The 27005-nt window shown below is 43.5% G+C and overlaps 1 protein-coding gene across 1 annotated transcript in view; it reads right to left on the bottom strand.

Moving 5' to 3' along the window:
• rhbdl1 (rhomboid, veinlet-like 1) overlaps positions 1 to 27005 on the bottom strand; it is a gene marked incomplete at both ends in the record, with an annotated part of 122703 nt that overhangs the window by 77570 nt on the left and 18128 nt on the right. Inside the window, one exon of the mRNA XM_080747658.1 lies at positions 11684 to 11842. Within this exon, the coding sequence (XP_080603784.1) occupies positions 11684 to 11842 (159 nt within the window). The remainder of the gene's footprint in view (positions 1 to 11683; positions 11843 to 27005) is intronic.

Here is a 27005-nt window from a genome sequence, read left to right as displayed (position 1 = left end):
CCACCTCCAGGCCGATTTTTAAAAACACATTTTTGGACACTGCTCCTACAGATTTTGCCCTAAAATCACGAAAATCACTACACAGTATGTCTACACTCATGTCATCAACATGGATCAGGAAGATTTTGGCAAAACACATTTTTGCCCTATTTGTGGAGATAAGTGACCTACGGTCGCTTATCTCCCGATTAGGGAGCCTTACTGGTATACAAAATGGGGTCAGACCCCCGGCTACTATGATGAAATATACCGTATTCTTATGTGTGCTTATTACACTTAAGAACAGTGGTTCTCAACCTGTGGGTCGGGGGCCCCAAATTATTTTGGGGTGGTCCTCAGATGATTAACTTAACGTGCAACATTGTTTTCTCACTCAACAGAAAACAAACCAACATAAAGTTTAAGGGTATAGAGGGTTTATGCACATTTCTAAAGTGACAATTTAAGGACTTTTTAATACCTCCTAAATGACTCGCGTCGCGAGGCGTTGTGAGCATGTAGATCGGCTGTTTTCACAAATATTCAATAGAACCGTGTTCTACAAAATGCAATGCCTGTCAGGGTGTCAGTTAAAATAGGATTATTTTGGCGGTCGCGGACTGAAAAGGTTGAGAACCACTGCTTTAGAACACGTTGTGTGACACAGCCTGGGTGTATGGTGCTATGGTGTCATTGTGTTCTCCGAGAGCTCACGCTTGCTTGCAGAAGGGTAAATCAATCGAATGACCAGCCACCACCTTCCGACCAGTGGAGAGCCATCAGGACTACAACCGAGGATTCTAAATCACAACAGCACATTTACAGGGCACAGAGAAATAGCCACACACACACACGCATGCACGCACACACACACACACGCTCTGGATCTCACACGCTACGCACTAGTCGATCTTAACGGACAGGGGTTTTCCATCTTGGGAGTCGGGGCCCTAACTCAAGCCGGGGCGGCAAGACCGTAGATCCAGGAGATGATAGAATGGCAGCGCTGCACTTTCTAACTCAAAATACCAATGTCATCCGTCACACACTGTCTATGGTGTCTTCCCTAGTGGAAGAGAGAGGGAGGGGAGAGAGAGAGAGAGAGAGAGAGAGAGAGAGAGAGATTGGGAAGGATGAAATGGCTGGAGAGGAGAGGGAAATGGGTAAGAGAGAGGGTTAGAGCAGTGGTTCTCAACCTGTGGGTCGGGACCCCCCAGGGTGTTCCCCAATTTATTTTTGGGGGGTCCCCAGATGATTAGCTTAATGTGAAAAAATAAATTCTCACTCAACAGTAAACAAACTAACATAGGGTATCTGCACATTTCTAAAGTGACAATTCAAGGACTTTTTAATACCTCTAAAATGTCAAATTAAACATTGGCCAAATTGTCAAATATTAGAGTCAGAACTTGTGAAAATAGCCGATCTCCATGCTCACAATGCCTCGCAACTGCTATTTTCACAATAGAATTGTGTTATACAAAATGTAATGCCTCAACTCTCGAGTGCTCGTAGGGTGGGGGGGGGGGGGGGGGGGTCCCCAGTTGAAATATGATTATTTGGGGGGTACATGAGTTTTGCTTCTGGGGGGTCCGTGGAACTAAATAGTTTGAGACGGGGGTCCGTGGCCAAACACATATCATTTTTAGGGGTCCTTCACATGAAAAGGTTTGAGCACCACTGACACAGAAACATAGGTTTTTCAAAAAAAACCTTCAAAGACTAGCACACATTTTCAAAAATAGCAGATCTACAAGCTCGCAGCGCGGCACTCGGTGCGACACCCCTGGAAGAGAGACCATGTTCGCACAAACCTGGCAGGGCCACAGAGAAAGAGAGACGCAGAGAGACCATTCACATTATCAGAAATTAGTCAGCAAGTCTGCGCCAGAAGCACTTGTGTGCATCAATGGGAGTGTATATGTCTGTATAAAAGAGAGAGAGAGAGAGAAATACGGCCATCTGCAGTGGTCTTTCATTGAATGTGAGCGAGCGTCTGTATAGGTAATTTATGCTAACTGCATGCATACCGTCGTTGTCGGGTGGAAACCTCGTATCTCCCAAGTTTCAAATGTGTACGTTCTTTCGCAAAGTAAAGCCCTGCTTCATCATACAAGGCCGTCGCACAAAAATAGCGAAAACAGCAGATCTACAAGCACACAACGCCTCGCGGTGCGAGGCGTTGTGTGCTTGTAGATCTGCCGTTTTCACTAGTTTAAATCATTTTTAAAATGAAAAATGCAAAACAAACGGTTTTGGACATACAAGGTTTTCACCCGACAACGACGATACAGAGAAAGGGGCATGGGTGATCATGCATGTATGTGTGTGTGGGTATAGGGTTGTACTGTATGTACATTGTTATGCAGTACACTACAGTAAGTGTATGTGTGTGTATGTGTGTCTGTACGCAAGCTCGTGGGTGGGGAGGTGCATGATGGGAGTTTGCACATACGGACGCGGAGACAAATCTTAGCGATTCAGACGCACGCGGTCGATATCTCCCCTAGGTTGGGGCATACTCAAATTACCTCCGATTACGGCCTGCTACTACCAGCGCCGGGCCGATCGAAGCCAATTTGCATTTGGCTGACAGGCAATGTTTAAAAGTGTGCCTTCTGATGCCTTCGGATACCAGAGCAGAAGTGACCCCCGCAACCCCTTCACACAATAACTCATGCTGCTGAGGAGCTTGGTACGAGCCAGAGAGAAGGAAACGAGGTCTGAGGTCTAAAAAAGAGGAGGCATTAAAATGAGATGGTTCAGGGATGGGCCTGTCACCATTATTACATAATCGTCTATTTGAGGTAGTCGCAATTACTTTGCATAATCGTCAATGCGTCATATTCATCATGTCCATGTTGAGAAATGTTGAAATGTTTCAAAAACATTAAAAAAAAAGTAGTGGAAATAATAGATCTACAAGTTCACAACGCATTGTGATGCGATGCGTTGTGAGCTTGTAGATCGGCTATTATACCTCTATAAATGTATAAAGAATAAAGTTATTAAATATTCATTCCTTTTATTTTCTTAACATTTTTTCAGACGATTTTGTGACCCATTTCTCACCCAGTGTCAATTAGCTAATTTAATCCTGTGCGCTACACTCCCTCTGCCAACCTGGGGAGACAACGGACAGACCTCATACTTCGTTCTATGCATGAGGAGTCCAAGTTGCTTCTTTTCACCTGACAGTCATTCCTTTGTATATTTAGGTTATTTGTCACATCTGCCCTGTGCAACTTCAAAGCCAAACAGAAATGTAATTTTTATTCATATGCTCCAGTGTTCAGCGATTATTTGTGTGACAATTAATCGTCACGTAAAATGTCATAATCGTGACAGCCCTATTCAGGGGGAGAAGAAAACTTCGAGGGGAGCAGTGCAGAATCCCAAAACAAGCAGGGAGGTAAGCTGGTAATGTCAGTGTGGGGGAGCAGCCCGCATCGCCACAGTGCATTTTTCAGGCGGAGACCTGAGGATTTGGACGTGCCCCAAATCGAACAGCCTTCATTACAAAACCACGGACGGAATTTAGGGATGGAGGAGAGCGAGAGAAATGTAATAAAGGGAATAAGAGACAGAGGCCGGCTCTAGGAGTGATGTGTTCCCGACCCGAGACATTTTACAGTTGCAATTATATTTTATTGATTTTGGAAAAGCTCAGAGTTGGGTATACTGAGAAAGAGGAGTGTTAAAACACCGAACTACTGCTCCTGATGATGAGAACATTAGGCCTTACATACTCTGTGTATAAATGTCTATTAAAAATAATGAATATCGTCATTGTCAGGTGAAAACCACGTCCAAAACCGTTCATTTCGTATTCATCATTCAAAAAAATTAACTAAACTTGCGAGGCGTCGTGTGCTTGTAGATTGGCTGTTTTCACTACTTTTGGGCGACGGTCTTGTATGATGAAGCAGGGCTTTACTTTACGAAAAAAACATACACATTTGAAACTTGGAGATACGAGGTTTCTGCCCGTCAGTGATGATATGTAGTAAAAAAACAAAGAAATGCACTCCTTCCTTGGAGTACAAATCTTCGACATGGCCGGGTGGCCTACCCAGGGCTGTGTCAGTTGTGGGGTATAGTATAGCCATCAGGACACAAGGAAGCAACTGCTAGTGGTTGTGGTGCCCCCTATGGCAGTATAAGTTGTGTCATGATCCAAGAAATCAAGGTGAAAAATAGGACCTACGGCACGTGATCCACCAAATGTGATTTTTTTTGGCCTAATGGGAGTGTGCGTTCCAACCTGGCGGACAATGGACATAGGCAAAATATTATTATTCAAGTGATTGAGTAATGAATTCAATGAGAATGAGAATGAACCAGAACCAAAATAGGATCCTCTTACTGACGGTAAATCTCAAAGTAGCCAACATTGGAGAAATGAGGAAAAAATACATTCTGAGTCCTCTGGTCTGAGACTAATACCATCAAAATGTGGCCTTGAGACAACAGCCCTGGGCTCTAGTAGTGAGGGAGAACATTTAGAAAGAAAGAGGTTAGAGTGAGAGAGAAAGGGGAACATGAGAATTTAGGAGACAGACAGAGAGGGAGAGAGAACAAGAATGAGGCAGAGAAAAAAAAATTGCATAAGGAAGTGAAAATATGCCTGGAATTGCATTGCTCTGAATTAATCACACTCCTCTCAGCCGTATACAGCTGCTAGGAGCAGAGCAAGGTGCCCATATCTGTGAGAATCAAGGCTGCTCCTTTATGAATGTCTACCCCTAAAGTGTAGCTCACATAGGCAAAGGACAAAAATACTGCCTTAGCACAAGATTCAACAGTGGTGTAGTCCAGAGCAGGGACGTGCTGGCCACTGGGAAAAGCGGGACAACTCCCGAACGGCCGGTTCATTCCCGGCCGGTCCAGGCTGGCCATTAGGGAAAAAAATTAAACTAAAATGTCGGACCTTTGTTCCATTTTGGGGGCTGGGCGGCCAACAAAGTAAATTGTCACTGTCGGGCAGAAACCTTGTATCTCCAAGTTTCAAATTAGTACATTTTTTCGTAAAGCAAAGCCCTGCTTCATCGTACAAGGCCGTTGCACAAAAGTAGTGAAAACGAGGCGTTGTGTGCTTGTAGATCTGCTGTTTTCACTAGTTTAAATCATTTTTAAAATGATAAATACAAAACAAACGGTTTTGGACATACAAGGTTTCCACCCGACAACGACGAAATATAACTCATGTAATTGGCCCACTGGCTTGTCACTTTGTCACAAATCTTTGAGTAGCAGCAGCGCTATAGAGAGAGATCTCTCTCTATAGCGCACAACAAGGGCCTCTCCAACTCTTTTTCCCGGGCTGAATCAGGGGCCCAGCACGTCCCTGGTCCAGAGGTTCCCAAACTCTTTAGCTCGAGACCCAAAAGATTAATTTGGTGCCTTCCCGGAATGCAAACACAACAAAAAAAAAACTTTTGACACGTTTTTTATTTTATTTTTTATTACAGAAAGAAAATGTGATTTTGTTTTTTGGGGACATGTTTTGAAAAAATATTGCGACACCGGTGTTGTTAAGGGATTACAGAGATGCAAGTGAAGATTATGAAGATTATCAGAATGTGTAGAGAAACGGTTGTCTGTGAGTCAACGTCACGTGGGCGTTCACTTGCGCGGTACGTCATGTGGATTTATCAATATTTTTAATTGGAGTGAATGAGCCTCCCTTTCCTGGAACTGCAGACTTCCAACTGCATGGTCCATTTTGCCAGCGTAAAGCTTTCTTGCTCCCTTTGGAGGGTACAGAATCAATTCTTTAACCTTTCTAAAATTACGGACATGCATGCATGTGTACGAATTTGGCACTGTCTGATATTTAGTGACTTACACTCAGTGGTGTAAAGTAACTAAGTAAATTTACTCAAGTACGGTACTTAAGTACAATTTTGAGGTATTTTGACTTTACTGGAGTATTTCCAATTTTCTGTAGCTTTACTTCTACTCCATTACATCTCAGAGGCAAACATTGTACTTTTACTCCACTATAATTATTTCAAACCTTTAGCTACTAGTTTCTTTGTAGATTATTATCATAAAACATACAGTAACTACTTCAGCCCTGTATATATTTTGGCCGTTTGAAAATAGCCGATCTACAAGCTCACAATGCGTCGCGATATGTGACGCATTGTGAGCTTGGAGGTCGGCTATTTTCAAAAGATTGTCATACATTTGAAAACTTGTGAAACAGGACATTCTGCAGTGAGTACTGCAGTGCACTCAAGTACAACTCGGACTGTTACTTGTAACAGAGTATTTCTACATTGCAGTATTGATACTTTCACTTAAAGGGGAAGACCACCCATTTTCAATATTGAACTATGTCATTAATATACCTTAGAGGAGTTGTTTGGAAATTTAAAAAAAAGTTCCCCCTCTTCTGTGTTGCCTAGAACTGGAGGCAACACAGAATAGGGGGAACTTTAAAAAAAAAAATGTTTTGATGATGACGTCACAATCGGCAGATGACGTCACAATCGGCAGCAAATCTGGATAGCCCGTTTTGAGAACCCGTGGGATACTTTTAACCTTCGCCTTCTCAAAACCAGAGAAAGACACAACGGTCAGAAATGGGACTTTGTGAGGATAGAAGGTGCTAGTGGGACCCCAAAAAAAGGTTTTAAAATAGGAAAAGTGAAATTTCATGGTGTATCACCTGTAAGTAAGAATGGGTGGTCTTCCCCTTTAAGTAAGAATGGGTGGTCTTCCCCTTTAAGTAAGAAATTCGAGTACTTTTTCCAGCACAGTTTGTATTCAGACACACAAGGGTCCCAGGGGATTCTCAATGTTAATGTGTGTTCCCTCTCTGCATGTCTGCACGTGTCAGAATGTGCAACTGTGGATTTGTGTGTGCGTGTACAAAATGTTATATTCTTGCTTTTATGGATTATGATTTTATTGTGGTCATGCATTTTGTTTTGTTTAGTCAGTCAGTGAGTGTGCGCGCATGCGTGTGTGCGCGCGCGCGCGTGCGTGTGTGTGTTTGCACGTCGAGCATGTGTGTGAACAGGGTCTCCTCTCACACACCTTATGGAATTCTCATGTGTGTATTCCCACTGTGCATGAATAACATCAGCAAAGTACTCCTACACAGTCACAGGATTTGGAATTGGATCAGAACGTGCACAGAAGACTTTCCCGGTTATGTACTTGAGTTAAAGTATGAAAGTGTTGGCATCAAAATGAATTAAAAGTACCAAAAGTAAAAGAACAAAATGTTTGAAAATTAGCAGATCTACAAGCTCACAGCACATCGTGACACGTTGTGAGCTTGTAGATCGCCTATTTTCAAACAGCCTAGCTATATAATAGGGCTATAAAGTGGTTTATGTATGTTTTACATTATGATTTATATCTGCAAAGTAACTAGTAACTAAAGTCTTCAAATAAATGTAGTGGAGTAAAAGTACAACATTTGCCTCAGAGATGTAGTTGCGTAGAAGTAAAAGTATTGGAAATTGGAAATACTCAATTAAAGTACAAATACCTCAAAATTGTACATAAGTACAGTACTTACGTAAATCTACTTAGTTACTTTACACCACTAGATAACCCATTTAGAAAGGGTACACATTATTGTGTATCATTATTTTATGCTTTAACTATTGAAAAATAGCAGATATACAAGCTCACAACGCAGCACCGAGTGCTGCGCTGCGAGCTCGTAGATCTGCTATTTTTGAAAAATCGTGAGAATTAGAATTTTGACCCGATTCTATAAGTGTCTTTTGAATCCTTCCAAGATTCTTTGAAAACCTATGTTTCTATGTCAGCAATCTGGCCAGCCATCGTCAAAGAAAAGGTCCTTTTCACTTAACTGGAGCTCAGTTAGTCTGTTCTTGAGAGACTACTATGTCAGTGGTTCTCATACTTTTCCATGTGAAGGACCCCCAAACTGATATTTATTTGGCCACGGACCCCCATCTCAAAATATTTAGTTCCAGGGACCACCCAGAAGCAAACTTGAGTTACAAACGTTCGCTTTGAAAATACATATTCAAAGATTTGCACACATTTTCACGACTGTGAGCTTGTATATCTGCTATTTTTCACTGGTTAAAGCATTCAATAATTCTAGGCCCAGAGGCAACGACCGTGTGGTTTTATTGATACGTCTCCCCTTGCAGAGGACTGTCAGAAAGGCCAAGTGGGAGTACACACATGAAGTGGATAAGATCAGCTCCACAGATATTAAGGTGAGAAGTATGTGGCGAAGGTTACAGACAATAGCAGCCGTCAAGAGGCAGCAGAAGCACCTGTGTGGCAAACCCCTCGCCCTCTCTCTGTGTGAGCCGAATACAGGTTCTGCTCGGTTCAAGGCAAACAGCCCCCAACCAGTCGGAGATGGCAGCACCTGAGGAGGCCAGCCCACATCACGGTGGCTGACATGCAGGGGTGTCGCACCAAATACTGGGCCCTGGGGTACTTTAACTATTGAAAAATAGCACATATACAAGCTCACAGCGCTGCACCGAGTGCCACGCCGCGAGCTTGTAGATCTGCTACTTTTGAAAAATCGTGAAAAGTCTTAATATTTCAAATCTTTCTAAGGTTTTTTGAAAAACCTATGTTTCTATGTCAGTGGTGCTCAAACCTTTTCATGTGAATGTCCCCCAAAATGATATGTAAATGCTTCATTGAAAATCAAATAAACATAAAAGATATATATATATATATATATATATATATATATATATATATATATATATATATATATATATGTATGTATATTCAAAGATTTGCGCACATTTTCACGCCTTTTCAAAAATAGCATATCTACAAGCTCGCTGTGAGCTTGTATATCTGCTATTTTTTTGTATATCTGCTATCCTACTCCCCATAGTGCATTGCGCAAACGTCTGCACCGAGGTTCCGCCGCCGATTTACAAGCTCACAACGGGTTGCATCTGGGACGCGACGTGAGCTTGTATGTCTGCTGTTAAACCCGGAAGTTTGGTCCTGATAGTCTCCAGTAAACTCCCGCGGAAACTTGTGGATAAAATAATGAAGGCCCCTCCACCTTGGGCCCTAGTAACTCAGTCCCACTCAACACTAAGCTCGTGGGCCTGCACCCGACAGTGTGCAGCTGGATACTGGACTACCTGTTGGGTCATCGCAGGTAGTAAAAATGGGGAACACCACACCACACCACACCAGAACCACTGACCCTCAACAGAGGAGCCCCTCGGAGAACTCTGCTCTACTCCATGTACACAAATGACTGTGTGGCTATGCACTCAGCTCCACCATCATCAGCACGATGCATGTGCCTGAGCATCAGCAATGACGAGACCGCACAAGGTCAGATCACAGACACAGTGATATTATAGTGAGAACAACCTTGCCCTTGATGTCGAGAAGACCAAGGAGCTGACTGTCGAAACGACGGGAGAGAACAGGAGAGGGGAGAGAGCACGCACCCATCCCCATCAACGGTGTCGCAGTGGAAAGGGCCAGTGACTTCTGTTCTCAGCTCACACATCTCTGAGGCAGGGGCGTCACAAGGAGGGGGAAAGTGGGACTGAGTTACTAGGGCCCAAGGTGGAGGGGCCCTAATTATTTGATACTTTAGCTATTGAAAAATAGCAGATATACAAGCTCACAGCGCGGCACCGAGTGCCGCGCTGCGAGCTTGTAGATCTGCAATTTTTTTGAAAAGTCGTGAAAATGTGTGCAAATCTTTGAATACGTGTATTTTTTAAGTGTAGATTTGTAACTCAAATTTTGCTTCTGGGGGGTCCCTGGAGCTAAATATTTTGAGATGGGGTTCCGTGGCCAAATACATATCATTTTGGGGGTCCTTCACATGAAAAGGTTTGAGCACCACTGACAAAAAACCTTAGAAGGATTTGTAATATTCGAAGACATTTCCACGATTTTTAAAAAATTGCAGATCTACAAGCTCGCAGCGCGGCACCCGGTGCCGTGCTGCGAGCTTGTAGATCTGCTATTTTTTTTATAGTTAAAGCACAAAATGAGAGCAAATCCTTGTACCCGAGGGCCCAGAATTTGGTGCGACACCCCTGCTCTGAGGACCTCGCAAGGGCAACTCACACCTGGCAAAAAGGGTCCAACATCTGTACAGCCTCAGGCTGCCCGAAGCCAGATGTATGAAATTCAGCAAGCTCCCTCGGGACCTTCTACATCCCTGCCTGGTATGGAAACTGCACCGCCCTCGGACGCAGAGTGATACAGCTCAGCACGTGGACGGCCTAGCACATAGAGCTGTCGCGATTATGACATTTTACATGACGATTAAGTGTCACTCAAATAACTGCGCTGAACGATTTAATTGTGTTTTTGTCGTTGACTATTACATTTCTGTTTGGCTCTTAGGCTTTGAAGTTGCACACGGCAGATATGACGCATAACCTAAATATACAAAGAAATGACAACTTTATAATAATAATGAAAAATATTATAGTGGATATAGCCGATCTACAAGCTCACAACGTGTTGCATCGCGACCCGTTGTGAGCTTGTAGATCGGCTATTTCCGCTGTTTTTGAAAATGTTTGAAAATATATGAACATTTTTCAGCATGGAAACGATGATGACAAAATAATTGCAATATAATAATTGTGACAGGCCTACCAGCACAGGTTCGAAACTCGTAACTGAGCTTCACTCCCTCCAATACATAGTACAGTATATACCCTAACCCGGTGCATAGCCATCTAGCCACGGCTATTAACAGATCGTCAAAGACACTTACTACCCCAGCCACACTCTGTCAGTGCCGTTTCCATCAGGCATGCGATACCGCAATATCAAATCCTGAACGAACGGACAAGGGCCATCGGGACCTGCCGCCATTTCAGTCTTGCATGCTCCCATTACACTGTATAGTAGATACTGTAGATACTTTCATTTCCCATAAATGTGATGCATATTTGATATATTCTGGTATTTGATATGTCTTTTATTTGCACAAGAAACAGAGGAACTGTCTTTATTACACACTTTATATATGAATATGATATTTGTTCGATATTTGATCTTTTCTATTCCTATTCGTCCTATTTGGTTTGCACTAAAATCATTTCACCAACCTTTTTATACCTGGGGCGGCATAGCTCAGGGGTAGAGAAACCGTTATTAGAGCACGAAGGGTTCCCGAAGGGTTCCCAGTTCGAATCCGGGCTCCCCCAGAGTGAATGTCGAAGGGTCCTTTGGCAAGACTCTGAACCCCTTGCTCCCGGTGAGCAGGTTGGTGCCTTGCATGGTTTCCTCCGCCACCGGTCTATGAATGAATGGGTGAATGTAATGCACAATCTCTGTAAAGTGCTTTGGATAAAAGCGCTCTATAAATTTACCATTTATTATACCTGCAAACATGTGATGTGTAAATAAGTTGTATGTATGTATGTATGTATGCATGCATGCATGCATGCATGCACATATGTGTGTATGTCTGTGTGTGTACACTATCATAAAAACACGATTGTGTGTATGTATGTACAGTATGTGTTTATGTATGTATGTATATATATATTATATATTACTCTATCTATACCTACTGTATGTATGTTTGTATGTATTATTAAGCATACGTACTATATAATACTAATTATTGTATGTTCATGTACTGTATATGTGTATGAATGTACAATCACAATTCCTATATTATGTTTATGTATGTCTGTACAGTATGTCAGTCTCTGTTCACTGCATTCCCACTCACCAGCTCAATAAGCTCCTGGTAGCACACCTGTCCGTTCTCATTGCTCTGGACCAGAGCGAACAGCATGTCCAGTTTGGTTGGGTCCAGCTGCAGTTCATGGTGCTCCACCAAGCTGGTGAAGTTCTCCACTGCGATGAAACCGGTGTTGTCTGGGTCCAGCTAGACAGAGCGATAGCAGAGAGAGAGAGAGACGGTCAGTAACAGTCCACTCTGAGAGCGTCTGGATATGAATGTCATCTCTGTAGAGGTGGGACGTTCGCGAACGAATCGAGTCTTTTGAACGGCTCTTTGAAATGAACGATAGGATTCGGTTCACACTAGGGAGCCGTTCCTTTCTAAATGAACTGTGGTGGGAAAAGTACTCAATTTCTTTACTTAAGTAAAAAATATCAATACTGTAACTGCAATAAAGTAGAAGTTTGGAATGTTAATGTACTTAAAGTACCAATATTAGAACGTACTCATTATGCAGAATGTCCTGTTTCACAGGTTTTCCAATGAGTAAAATGTTGAAAAATAATTTGAAAATAGCAGATTGCGACGCATTGTGAGCTTGTAGATCGGCTATTTTCAAATGGCAGGTTTGTACCTACCGGCGGTATGTGTCCGAAATAAATGTATATAGGGTTGAAGTTATTTGTAATTATAATCAAATCTACAAAGTAACTAGTAGAATGAGCCAGGCTTTTGAACGGCTCTTTGAAAGGAACGGATCCCAGAGATCCGGCTCACTTCAAAGAGCCATAAATCCCATCTCTACATCTCTGCCAAGAGCAGTACTTATCACAGCAATATCCCTCCTTCTACATCATCCCCCTTCAGGCTAACACCATGGCAGGCAGGGGCGTCACAAGGGGGGGTAAAGTGGGACTGAGTTACTAGGGCCCAAGGTGGAGGGGCGTTAATTATTTTATACTTTAGCTATTGAAAAATAGCTATAATAATCTGCTATTTTTGAAAAGTCGTGAAAATGTGTGCAAATCTTTGAATAACTATTTTTTAAGCAAACATTTGTAACTCAAATTTTGCTTCTGGGGGTCCCTGGAACACTTTTGTTTTATATGGGGGTCCGTGGCCAAATACATATCATTTTGGGGGTCCTTCATATGAAAAGGTTTGAGCACCACTGACATAGAAACATAGGTTTTACAAAAAACCTTAGAACGATTTGAAATATTCAAAGACTTTTTTCACGTTTTGGGCAATGGGATGAATGGATATATATTATATATATATAGACACGTTGAGCTCAGGAAAAAAAATCTTTGGTGGACACCCGGCCTCAAGGTACGGGCAATAACTTCACCACCTGCATACGGATTGGACACATATTTGTGGAGAGTCTTTCTCGCTCTGCTGGTAAGCGTGCATAAACAGTTTGGGTTCGATATGTCCAGGGCCTGTGCAAGATTAGCTCTGGAATCACTCATTCACTCACTCACTCACTCACACACACACACACACACACACACACACACACACACACACACACACACACACACACACACACACACACACACACACACACACACACACACACACACACACACACACACACACACACACACACACACACACACACACACACACACACACACACACACACACACACACACACACACACACACACACAGACCGGTGACGAAAACATAATCTCCATGCCCGACGTTCGCGGCCTGGCAGAGATAATCAGAGGCATGAATGAATGCTTTCGCATGCGTCAGTACAGCAATTGGCTGGGACACTCTGAGCATACAAGACAAGGCAATATAACAGACACACATCAGGAGAGAGGACAGGTACATGGGGGGGGGGAGAGATTGGTCTCAGTCAACAGTGCCAGTGTGGCGGAGAGAGTCGCAGCCCCAGCCCGAAGCCTCAAAAAAGTCTAGTATCTCCCTCGTTCCATAGGGATATCCCTTTGGAGTACTGGTTAAGATATTGGACTTTCATGCGGGAGGCCCAGGTACAAAGCCCGGGTGGGGAGGTTCGCATCACCGCCGTTACAATGGTGCCGTGACCCGGATCCGGGATTCCCTGTAGGAGGAGGTCTAAAGGGGGGTGAGTGTGGCGGAGAGAGTCGCAGCCCCAGCCTGAAGCCTCAAAAAGTCTAGTATCTCCCTCGTTCCATAGGGATATCCCTTATCCCTTTGGAGTGATGGTTAAGACATTGGACTTTAGGCGGTTCAAATCCCGGCTCCTCCTGTCAACATGTCAAAGTGCCCTTGGGCAAGACACTGAATGCATGGTTTCTGCCGCCATCGGTGTATGAATGTGTGTGTGAATGGGTGAATGTAATGCAAAATGTAAAGCTCCTTGGATAAAGGCCCTATATAAATGCACCATTTACCTGTCTGTAAAAAGTCCAGACCATGAATGCAGTTTTTACTATGGTGAAAGAAATGCAAATGCCCCTCTTTCCATACCATACCTGAAGGCAGCATTCAAGAGAATTGCCTTGTCCAAACTCTCCTGAACTTGAATGCAGCATCTTATGTTGAATCAGTGTTGCCAGACGTACGATAATTATCGTATTTGTACGATAATTTGACCCTCTGTACGATGTACGATCAATAATTCCAAAAATGCCCAAATGTACGATAATTTCGGCATATCATCAAAAAGAGCGTGAATTCACTATTTTCCTTGGCTGCTGATCTGGGATCTGGTTTGGCTTCTCAAAATAAGCCAGGAAATCAGTCAATCTGACCCTAGATCTGTACTTGGAGGCATTAAAAACACTGGTTGCATCTTTCCAGACCAGTTTCAGGCTTTTATTTGTGTAAGCTCCAAGAAGTTGCCTGCCTCCACACAGCATATCTGATGCGTTTTTGTCACGCAGGAGTCTAAAACGAGGTCGTTTCTTACACTAAAGACGCATTTTTTTGTGAAATTACGTTTTTACGCGAGTGATTTCTCTTTTTTTGGCCGTGTACGATAGTTTCATGTCAAATACGATAATTCTGAGCCTCCGGTACGATAATTCAACATTTCCCATCTGGTAACACTGTGTTGAATTATCCTATCTGTGTAGAAATCCTTTCCTTATGCCACACAGAATTCATTTGATTATGCTTAGTACAGTGTGGTATCAAGCACCGACCTCCACGCTCACAACGCTCACTGTGGCGCGTTGTGAGCTTGGAGGTCTGCTATTTTCTATATTTTCACCAAAAGGCCCTTTTAGAAATTTCAGCCCCTGCCTCTCTAACATTCTCTGTACGTCCCTGCCAGGATTAAGTAATATTGTCATCATGATGCAGATGAGAGAACAGGCCACATTCAACCTCATTAAAGGTTGCAAGGCTGGAAGAGGAAACCCTGCATGAAACACTTGTCAATGTGAGCAGGGACGTGCAGAGAATTTTAGAGAGGCAGGGGCTGAAATATCTAAAAGGGCCTTTTGGTGAAAATATAGAAAATAGCAGACCTCTGCTATTTTCAGTACTTGATACCACACTAAACTAAGCATAAAAAATCAAACCTCGGTTCGAAGTGAAGAGGTGAACTTTTATTCTATGTGTTCTAGAGCTATGAACTCTGTGATCTATACATTCCTCCAATTCTGAATGAATGAATGATTTTATCTGGAGGGCCGAATCGCCATGTGAAGCTTGACCAATCCTCAAAGTATGGTCTCATTGGACATTTTTAATCATCCAATCATCAGACCGGGACGAACGTTACACACATATTCTGGATGTACGGGACAGATAAAACCTGTTCATTCTGGACTGGAATGACCATATATGGACATGAACGGGACACACACGGGACACACACGGGACACACATGCTGGGACAGATAAAACCTGTTCATTCTGGACTGGAATGACCATATATGGACATGAACGGGACACACAAAGCCACTCCTTGGAAGCGGCTTTCACCGCTTCAAAAAGGCAATGTGGCGTACAGCATGGATTTCTACACAGAGAGGGCAATTATTTAAACATAAGATGCTGCTTTCAAGTTCAGGAGAGTTTGGACAGGGCAATTATCTTGAATGCTGCCTTCAGGTATGGCATGGAAAGCGGGTCATTTGCATTTCTTTAACCAGAGTAAAAACGGCATTCATGGTCCGGAGAGGGCACTTTTTTACAGGCGGTCAAAAGGGCAGGGGCTCGAGCCCCCTTTGATGTCTATGTGTGCCCCTGTGCCTGACTGTGAGAGAAGAAAAGGGTGGTGAACGTGTCGCTGACATGTTATTCTAATGGTACACAGTGACCTATAGTTTCCCTGCAATCAATGAGGAGGTGAAAAATCACAGGCTATTTTCTCCTCTCCCCCTCATATTCATTTGGGAGTACAGTAGATGCCTCATTTGACTGTGTGAGTCCAGTGGCGTCAGTTCAGAAAAAGCTAAGGTATGGCAACATGACTGGTGTCTTGAACGCGTGCGAAGACACCAGTCATGTTGCCATACCTTATCAACAGGCATGATTCATTTATTTTGAGAAGTACATTTTCTTTTTTTCCCCCGTTTCTGCGGTTTCTTGGGCTGGATATGGCAGCCTGGAACAGTTGTTCAAATGCAGCTAAACTTGGCATGTTAGTAAACGTGCCACAATTAACAATAATGCATTGCACCTGTGCAGCTGACCTGCGGAACCTGGGAATATACTAGAGTTCTCAACGGGCCTGAAAATTAAGGCCCGGCCCTAACTGGGCCCGAGTGGGCCGACCCGAAGCCCGGCCCGACCCTAACAATTATCATCATTTTCGGCCCGAAAACCCGAAAGCCCGAGAGAGAGAGAGAAAAAAAAAGAAACGTCGCCAGTAGGCAGCTGGCAGCACCAGTGTCTCAAATTACAACAGTGAGAGAACGGACATATAATAGTTGGCGAAATGGCAACTTCACGTGTTAAATTGTTCATGAAACATGCAAGGTTCTGCACAAAATGTGCTAACGTTAAATCCCTGTTGTCAACAGTCAATCTCAATCATACAGCTCTCATCCTCTCTCTCTCTCTGCCGTTGTCGCTCCCTGCGTGATTTATGTTTCGTCCTTTCAACGGTCATTGCCTGACGCATCGTCAGGCAGCTGGCTCGGCAGATCTATAAACCCAAAACGTGTTCATCTGGCTTGCATTCTGGGCTTGCAGATCTGTTGTTTAGTGCGCGACACCACCTGACCACCATGCTTAAACATATACAACTCAGGCATGTAATAAGCGGCGCGCTGCGGCTGTAAACCCTTTAATATAAATGCACACAGCAGCAGCAAAGGACACTTGATTAACCAGAAAGCATAATGGAATTAATAATATCTTACCAGCCGAGATGATCGTCTCTATAAGGTAAGAGGATGTCAACGTATGGTGCTTTTAGGTTGGTCATGTTGATGTTGTTGTTAATACAATTCTCTTAAGTCCTTGTCAATAATATCCAGGTTGGTTCCGCTTTGAAAGTAGTTTTCTTGGATTTATAACTTATTACAAACTTATGAAACTGCCTGCTGCCTTTTAATTTAACATGCAGCTCCAAACTTTCATCGTAGCCGCTCCACACGGAGCTAACGGTGACTCGCTGCCTGTGACAGACTTCCGTATATCCAAAGGTTTCGATTGTGACGTCATCACAACAACCAGACTGCTCTATGAGACTGATAGACTATAGGGACTGTCGGTTATGACATCACCGCAAGATTCGGGGCTTAACTCCGCCCACTTTGGCGGCCATTGCCATTGCTAGGTCTTGGATGCATCAAGATCAGTCTGTACTAGTTCTACTTGTTGAGCAAGCAACGATACTTTTACTTCAATTGCTCTAGGCTTTGATTGCATTTCAATAAAACCATATTTGATCAACATAACGATCACACACATTTTACTGTTTATAGGGAATGTTATATTATTATAACCCGATCTTTATTTCCAAAGCAATGGATGAATGTGATGGCTGTTCTGATCTGCTTGTGCTCTTTCTGCGCTCATGCATGGACAGCCGAAGTCGTGATTTTAGCGTGATATCTTTTTATTGGGAGACAATAATGAGCACCAGCAAATGAAAGCAGACATTCCAGTGAATATGGACACGTTTAAATTTTTATTTTTTGATGAAAATTGACCTGGCCGGGTCAAATTGCAAGTGGTCTTGGCAGTGGCCCAATAACTGGCTAGGCAAGCTATGTGGTGTAAAGTAATTAAGTATATTTACTTAAGTACTGTACTTAAGTACACTTTTGAGTTAGACCTATATGTACTTTGCCAATATTTTTACTTCTTCTCCACTACATCTCTGATCCAAATATTGTAACATTTTAGGCGACTGTTTATAGGGAATGTTATATTATTATCCGATCTTTATTTCCAAAGCAATGGATGAATGTGATGGCTGTTCTGATCTGCTTGTGCTCTTTCTGCGCTCATGCATGGACAGATTTTAGCGTGATATCTTTTTATTGGGAGACAATAATGAGCACCAGCAAATGAAAGCAGACATTCCAGTGAATATGGACACGTTTAAATTTTTATTTTTTGATGAAAATTGACCGAGTAATGGCCGAGTCAAATTGCAAGTGGTCTTGGCAGTGGCCCAATAACTGGCTGTAGGCACGCTATGTGGTGTAAAGTAATTAAGTATATTTACTTAAGTACTGTACTTAAGTAGGCCTACACTTTTGAGTTATATGTACTTTGCCAATATTTTTACTTCTTCTCCACTACATCTCTGATCCAAATATTGTAGGCCTGCTTTTACTCCACTGCATTTATTTCAAAACTTTAGTTAGTAATGCTAGGCCTACTATACTTTTGATTATTATTACAAAACATCATTATAACCACTTCAGCATATACATATATCTTGACCATTTGAAAATAGCCGATCTACAAGCTTACAATGTTAGATCCATGCTATTTTCAAAAGATGTTTTGATAACTTGAAAGGGACATTCTGCACAATGAGTAGGCCTACTTTTACTGTTGGTACTTTAAGTACATTTTGATACCATTCCAATACTTTTATACTTTTACTCATGTACATTTTGAATAGGCCTACTGGACTTCGACTTGTAATAGAGTACACTTGCATTGACCAATCAGTCTTATCTACAACCAGCGAACTGTCAATGCTGTTCTCCGGTCATCGCTTCCTTTTATCCAAGAGTCTTACAAGAAAGATAGCAACTAAGATGGCGGGCGGAAGTGGCCGATTTTTGCAAGGCCCCGCCCAGTCCTCACCCCCTATACTTCCGTATGCGTCACCGATCATCCTTGGTCCATTGGTTAGGAACTTAGGCAGGTTTCAGTGCTGCGCTGAAGACAGGCAGACAGCGATATGCGCCTGTTCTCTGTTGCTTGAGTGACGGAGCCCGGAGCCCGGCCCGACTAATTATTATAATTTTTGGGCCCGGCTCGGCCCGATAACGTCGGGTCGGGCCGGGTAGGGTCGGGTTCGGGCCGAATTTGAGAACTCTAGAATATACCATCTTGTCAAGATGAATAAAAATGTGGAGAATATATTAGGCCTATAATACCTTGTTGAAGTGACCATTTTGTAAAAAGTTGCATCTGTAGTTATTTTACTGTATTTTAACAACATAGGCCTAATAACCAGCACAGATAGACAAAGAGACATTCATGTATTTATATTTAAAAGTAACTTTTATTTTCCCCCCTGGACCCAGGGTATGGCAGCTGCATACCCCTGCCATACCCAATTGATGCCCCTGTGTGAGTCCCACTCTTTTTCTTTTTTTTTTGCGGCTTCCAATCAGTCTGGTTTCCATGAATCACTTCTCACTCGGCGAGGCACTGCGGCCCCGTGGGTTATTACGGCTGATGCCTGCGTGCCACCGCTGCTCCTTGTAATTGATTTAAGCGAGGGAGCGTCATAAAAGTGCCCGAGAACCCTGTCTGTCTGAAATAGTGCCCAGTTAAAATTGTCCCTTAAAGTACAGGGTGTGTGTGTGTGTGTGTGTGTGTGTGTGTGTGTGTGTGTGTGCTGCATGTTGTGTGGTTTTCATGCTGCGTAAGAGGTTTCTTTATTTATTTTCTATCGGGGGAGGGGAGGGGACATGTTGCTTGCTTTCAACCTCAAATTCTTCTGATAATTTCCTTCCCGAAGGAAATTCAAATGCTCTTTCTGAGCGTGCGTTATATTATATATGTATGTTTTGTGGGGGTATTCTAGTATTCTCTTTTGCACGGCAAATCTGGCAGCCGCTTGAGAGAGAGTGTGCCTAAGGACAATCTCGAGCGGTACAAAGAGACCACATGGGAAGAGCTGTCGTCGAAGCTTTACCGTTTCCTGAATGCTAACGCGGCCCCTCATTAGGCTTTCGGATGGAAAACCAACAGCCGTGTGTCAGCCGAAGGGAAGCGCGGGGCTTTCAGACGTTGCGTCAGTGTGTAGTCACTGTTCGCCCCGTGTCAACAGTCCATGAGGAAGACTCCCTCTTCATTTTGTCCCATCGCGCGTGGTAAACATCGCTCTCAACTGTAAAGCCTCTATCAGAGTCCAGGGTGAAGAGCTATTCACCGCACATTTTAGGTGATAAGCTATCCACCTAAAGTGAGAAAAAAAGTGGAGGCCATTATAGTCAGTCACATTGAAGTCCTATCACTGTGACTGACTGGTCTAGATCGACCAATCAGTGAACGGGGTGATGGGCCGATCTGTCTGATAGTAAAAACAGAGAGATGTGTCGGGGTTTGCGGTGGATAGCTCTTCACCACGAGTAATGACGTAATGTTGTAGTTTTATGACTTAAAAAGACTACGCCGCGGTGGATAGCTTATCACCGCGGTGCCTACTATGATAGGGGCTTAACGAGAGTCTCTCTTCTTTCGTCCTTTGGCCACACGCTGCATTTTAACATTTCACAATGTGTCATGCACGTGCACACATAGACATCAAAGGGGGCTTGAGCCCCTGCCCTTTTATCCTCTGTAAAAAAAGTGCCCTCTCCAGATCATGAATGCAAGTAGTGAAAATAGACGACCTCCAAGCTCACACGCTATTTTCGATATGTTCACCAAAAGTCCCTTTTAGAAATGTCAGCCCCTGCCTCTCTAATATTCTCTGCACGTCCCTGCTGCATTTTAACATTTCACAATGTGTCATATATTATGCCTTTCCCTCTTGTTTTACATGTAGCCTGCCTGACTGGGTTAAGTTCCTCCCCAAGAGCAAACGACATCCACTGAGGACATACTATTCAAGGACATGCTGACATACTGCCGGCTGTGAGGCTCAAACATGACACTGTTCCATTACAGGAAGGTCTCGCCAAACACTGGGTGATCACCAGGGACGTGCTGGGCCCCTGATTCAGCCCGGGAAAATGAGTTGGAGGCCCTCATTGCGCGCTATAGAGAGAGATCTCTCTCTATAGCGTTGCTGCTACTCAAAGATTTGTGACAAAGCAAGTGACAAGCCAGTGGGCCAATTACAAGAGTTATTTTTCATCGTTGTTGGGTGGAATCCTTGCATGTCCAAAACCGTTTGTCAAGTATTTATCATTTTAAAAATGATATAAACTAGTGTGCGAGGCGTTGTGTGCTTGTAGATCTGCTGTTTTCACTACTTTTGTGCAAACAGTTTAATTTTTTCCTAATGGCCGGCCTGGACCGGCCGGGAATGAACCGGCCGTTTGGGAGTTGTCCCGCTTTTCCCAATGGCCAGCACGTCCCTGGTGATGTACTGTACCTCCTAATGTTTTTTTATCTGACGGGTGTTGTGTTTCTCGCTGCAAACCAAATTTCCCATCAGGCACTGGTTCTCAAAGTGGGGCCCGGGGACCTCCAGGGGTCCTTGGGAGGGTTTCAGGGGGACCCCAACAACATAAAACACTTAAACCCCATTGTATTTTTCAACTATTCAAAAACAGCCCATCCGTGTCGCGACGCGGCGAGTTGTGAGCACGTTGATCTACCATGTTTGACAGATTTAGACAAGGTTCCTAGCACAAACTCAGTGGCGTCAGTTCAGAAAAAGCTAAGGTATGGGCAACATGACTGGTGTCTTGAACGCGCGCGAAGGCGCGCGTTCAAGACACCAGTCATGTTGCCTTATCAACAGGCATGATTCATTCATTTTGAGAAGTACATTTTCTTTTTCCCCCCCGTTTCTACGGTTTCTTGGGCTGGATATGGCAGCCTGGAACGGTTGTTCAAGTGCAGCTAAACTTGGCATGTTAGTAAATGTGCCACAATTAACAATAATGCATTGCACCTGTGGAGCTGAAATGTGGAGAATACAATTATAAAACCTTGTTGAAGTGACCATTTTGTACAATTTTGCATTTGTAGTTATTTTACTGTATTTTAACAACATAACAACCAGCACAGAAAGAGACATTCGTGTATTTATATTTAAAAGTAACTGTTATTTTCCCCCCTGAACCCAGGGTATGGCAGCTGCATACCCCTGCCATACCCAATTGACGCCCCTGCACAAACTCCTTTCAGATGGGGGGTCCAAGTGCGAATCAATTTGGCCTTGACAAAAGTTTTAGAACCACGGCCATAAGGTAGAGTACCATAAAGCCAGAGTTTGCGCTCAGCGCTGACAGGGTGAGACACGGGCATTTTAATTTAACACTAAATTATGCCATGCTGTGCCAGTCCTTACTGCAGGTGCTTTAACCCATTTAGAACGGGTACACAATTTGTGTTTCATTATTTTATGCTTTAACTATTGAAAAATAGCAGATATACAAGCTCACAGCGCGGCACCGAGTGCCGCGCTGTGAGCTTGTAGATCTGCCATTTTTGAAAAATCGTGAAAATTTGAATTTTGACCCGATTCTATAAGTGTCTTTTGAATCCTTCTTTGATTATGTCAGCAATCTGGCCAGCCATCGTCAAAGAAAAGGTCCTTTTCACTCAACTGGAGCTCAGTTAGTCTGTTCTTGAGAGACTACTGTGTCAGTGGTTCTCAAACCTATCATGTGAAGGACCCCCAAAATGATATGTATTTGTCCACGGACCCCCATCTCAAAATATCTAGTTCCAGGGACCACCCAGAAGCAAAATTTGAGTTACAAACGTTCGCTTTGAAAATACATATATTCAAAGATTTGCACACATTTTCATGACTTTTTCAAAAATAGCAGATCTACAAGCTCGCAGCGCGGCACTCGGTGCCGCGCTGTGAGCTTGTATATCTGCTATTTTTCACTGGTTAAAGCATTAATTCTAATTCTAGGCCTAAATGGGTTAAAGCTTAGAGCTCCATTACTCAACTAAGGAATAAGACAATCAATCACAAAAATTACTTGGCACAGGAGCAAGTCTGTGTGTGTGTGTGTGTGCGCGCGTGCGTGTGTGTGCGTGCGAGTGTGCGTGCGTGTAATTTTCTTTTATAGCATTTACATGCACTCTCCCCTGTGCGAATTTCAGCAGCATTTTACTGTTGTTGCAAGCTGCCCTTTAATTCCACGTTCAGTTGTTATCTGCGTGTTAAGGTCTTTGCACACTGCTGCGTTTTTCGGGCCGAATATCGGAGTGAATTTCGGAGCGCGTGAATAAATAAAAATCAACCTCACGTTACCGGTATGTCAATCACGTTTGCACACTGCCGCCCGTTTCGTATTTATTTTCGGACCAGGGTTGATTTTTTTCCGATTTTCGCAGCTGTCGCACCGAGTCCCTTGCTCTCTCTCTCTTTCCTCTCTCTCTCTCCCTGGCCTCTGGATTTCGGATTTCCAAAACGCAACGAAAACACGCAGTGCAGTGTGCAAGCAGCTTTGACCTGGGGAAGTATACTGGCAGTACGGGACTAATGTTTTAGCTTTGATGATGCCATGCCCATGATCCACTTGAATATGACGTCGGGGCTCATGAAAGGCTTTTACGTTTCCTGACATCACAGCCAGGGCGAGGCAGCCCCCCCCCCACACACACACACTGCAAACATCTTCCTGAAATGCATCTAGAAAGCTAAACGCGTGTATTTGAAGATGAAGCCGAGGAACGTCAGAAAAGCGGGGCTCCGATCTATTTTTAGCTAATCCCCTTAACCGAGTGCTCCGTGGAGTTTTTTTTTTTTTTTACTTAAGAACGTGGCCCATTCTTCCCTGGAGGCATGCGGAGGGAAAGGTGTGGATATGGCTGCCGTTTTGCCTGGGCTTTGTAGGGCACTGGGATAACACAGGGGGGGAAATTTAAAGAGAGAGCAGAGGAAGAAGAATATAGCACACACAGACCAGGGGCGGCAATCGGGTATGGCAGGGGAATGCAGCTGCCATACCCTGGGTCCAGGGGGGAAAACACTTTTAAATATAAATCCACGCATGTTTCTTTGTATATCTGTGCTGGTTATTATGTTGTTAAAATTACAGTAAAATAACTACAAATGTATTATAATTATATTCTCCACACTTTTATTCTCCCCATCTTGACAGAATGGTATATTCCCAGGTTCCGCAGGTCAGCTGCACGGGTGCAATGCATTATTCTTAATTGTGCCACGTTTACTAACATGCCAAGTTTAGCTGCACTTGAACAACCGTTCCAGGCTGCCATATCTAGCCCAAGAAACCGTAGAAACGGGGGCAAAAATAAAATGTACTTCTTAAAATAAATGTATCATGCCTGTTGCTAAGGTATGGCAACATGACTGGTGTCTTGCACACGTGCACAGCCGCACACCAGTCATGTTGCCATACCCTAGCCTTTTCTGAACTGACGCCACTGACACCGACACACACTAAATACAAGGAGAGAAGCGAGCGTCGGCAAACCGGAGAGGGCGAACATAAAAGACGCAGATAACCAGGAAATTGTGAGGAAGTGCGAGGTGGGGAGGTGAAAGGGATCAACAGGGAGAGCATGCGAAGCATAGAGGAGGCGGACATGAAAGACAATTTACAATTTAGGCATTTAGCAGAAGCTCTTATCCAGAACGCCTTATGAAGCGAGATATCAGAGTAAATGGCATGAACCCAAGTCAGCCAGCGGCAGGGTAAATGGCCTCGTCAATAGAGTGCATTGAAATCAATTAGCCTCATAAAAGGTGATACACCATGCATTTAAAAAGTATTTATGTCATATTGTTTATGTCCCAAAAACGTTTTTCAAAAGGTTTGAGGCTAAATTACCACTCCTGAATAGAGAGCCTCTCATTTTTGAATGGCTCTCAGAGCATTTTCAGCTGCAGTACCAAAAAAAAATCTTTTTGAAAAAGAAAATCTTTTTTTCTTCAAAAACGGCCGTTTATCACGTCACAAACGGCAGCAAATCTGGACAGCCTGTTTTGAGAACCTGTGGGATGCTTTTAACCTCCACCTTCCCAAAACCAGAGAAAGACACAACGGTCTGAAATGGGACTTTGTGAGGATAGAAGGTGCTAGTGGGACCCCAAAAAAAGGTTTTAAAATAGGAAAAGTGAATTTTCATGGTGTATCACCTTTAAACCCTACAGCTATACCTAGTATATAGGGGTGTAACGATCGAAATATCGCTTTTAACTTGAAAAAATCTAAGTATATCGAAATGAAAACAGCTAAAATCGAATCGTATCGTTTAAATTTGTACCGTATCGGCAGTGAAAAGAATCGATTGTATCGAAACTACCTACTTGTGCATTGTATTTAGTATTTTTAAGAAGAAAATGTAAAAGGAGGGGTTTAATTACTTTTCCTTTCCATACAGCTACACTGGTCTATCAATAAATGTGTGTAATCTCTGGGTTCATGTCAAGGTGCAGGTTTGTCAATATACAATGTCCATGTATTTGGCAGATAATCACTGTGTTTACTTATTTATATATCCATAATAATACATATTTCCCTTAAAAACCTGCACTATCCACACCTTTCACACAGATTTCATTTCTTTGCTAAATAGTTACTATATCAATTTTAAATCATTGAATCGAATCGCCATGAACGAACCAATATCGTCCATGTATCGTATCGTCAACCATGTATCGTGATATGTATCGAATCGCTATTACCAGTAAGACTCCCTAATCGGGAGATAAGCGACCGTCAGGTCGCAGCGTGATTTTAGGGCAAAATGTGTAGGAGCAGTGTCCAAAAATGTGGTTGAAAAAAATCGGCCTGATGGTGGCGCTGAGTGTAGACATAGTCTGTACCGATTTGTGTGATTTTAGGGCAAAATCTGTAGGAGCAGTGTCCAAAAACGAATAGGTACCGGCCCCGGCTCTCCCGGTCGCTCCTAGCCCGAGTTACGGCATTTTATGTGCGCTGCAGTGGCAGGGGGTCCTCCACTGGGGGGGCCACCACTTTTGCATCCATTCTGGAGCAGCAGGAGTCGGTGGTCCCCGGGAATTCCCCGTGAGCAGCCCCGTTGGGGTGGTCATTTGGTCATTTTTGCACATTTGGTCATTTTTTACATCTGGGGGTCCCCCAGGGACCTGGGGGTCCCTGGAGCTCTGGGGGTCTTTGGAGGTTGTAGTTTGGCAGGCAAGGAGTGTGTGTGCAAAATCTGGCATGGATCGGGGCAACAGTTGCGGAGATATGAGCAGGGCAAAAGTGTGACATGTGACGTGTGACAGACTGACTGACGGACTGACTGACGGACGGACTCACAGTTTGTGGAGGTTTTGATAGTAACTGCGACCTGACGGTCGCAAAAATGTATCGTTACACCCCTACTAGTATAGTATATAGCCTACTGTACTTTGCTGACTGAGGTCCCAGGGGTCTGTACTTCGTCCCCTAGGCTCTAGACCCAATCTCTTTGGCGAAACTAGCCAATCTAAGCGCCAGAACATGCTCGACACGTGTGGTCAAGCAAACAGCATACTGTATGTCCATCTCAATACTATGCAGGGCGTTATGTAACCAAGTAACTAACATACGCCTGCATAATATCTAGCAGGCAACAAAGGTGATGCAGAGAAAATAAGGAGTGCTGGGTGAAGTGGAGTCTGAGGTCGTCAGACTGCGGCGGAAAAGAAAGGGAGTGAGTCTGCACAGGCGTGTCACACCAAATTCTGGGCCCTGGGTACTTTAACTCGTGAAATGTGTGCAAGTCTTTGAATATTTCAAATCCTTCTAAGGTTTTTGGAAAAAATCTATGTTTCTATGTCAGCGGTGCTCAAACTTTATCATGTCAAGGACCCCCAAAAGGATATGTAATTTGGCCACGGACCCCCCATCTCAAAATATTTAGTTCCAGGGACCCCCACAAGCAAAGTTTTAGTTACAAATGTCCGCCTAAAAAATACATATATATTCAAAGATTAGCAGACGTTTTCACAACTTATCAAAAATAAGGATTTACAAGCTCGTGAGCAATATGCTAAAGTATATCAATAGCTAAAGTATAAAATAATTCCAGGCCCCTCCACCTTGGGCCCTAGTAACTCAGTCCCACTCCAGACCAGTATGTTGTACCAAAACATGA

The sequence above is a fragment of the Nannobrachium achirus genome (assembly GCF_963921795.1).
Source record: "Nannobrachium achirus genome assembly, chromosome: 18".
In the NCBI taxonomy this organism is placed as follows: domain Eukaryota; kingdom Metazoa; phylum Chordata; class Actinopteri; order Myctophiformes; family Myctophidae; genus Nannobrachium; species Nannobrachium achirus.
The sequence above is the reverse complement of the archived record's forward strand: the minus strand, read 5'-3'. Positions and strand labels throughout refer to the sequence as shown.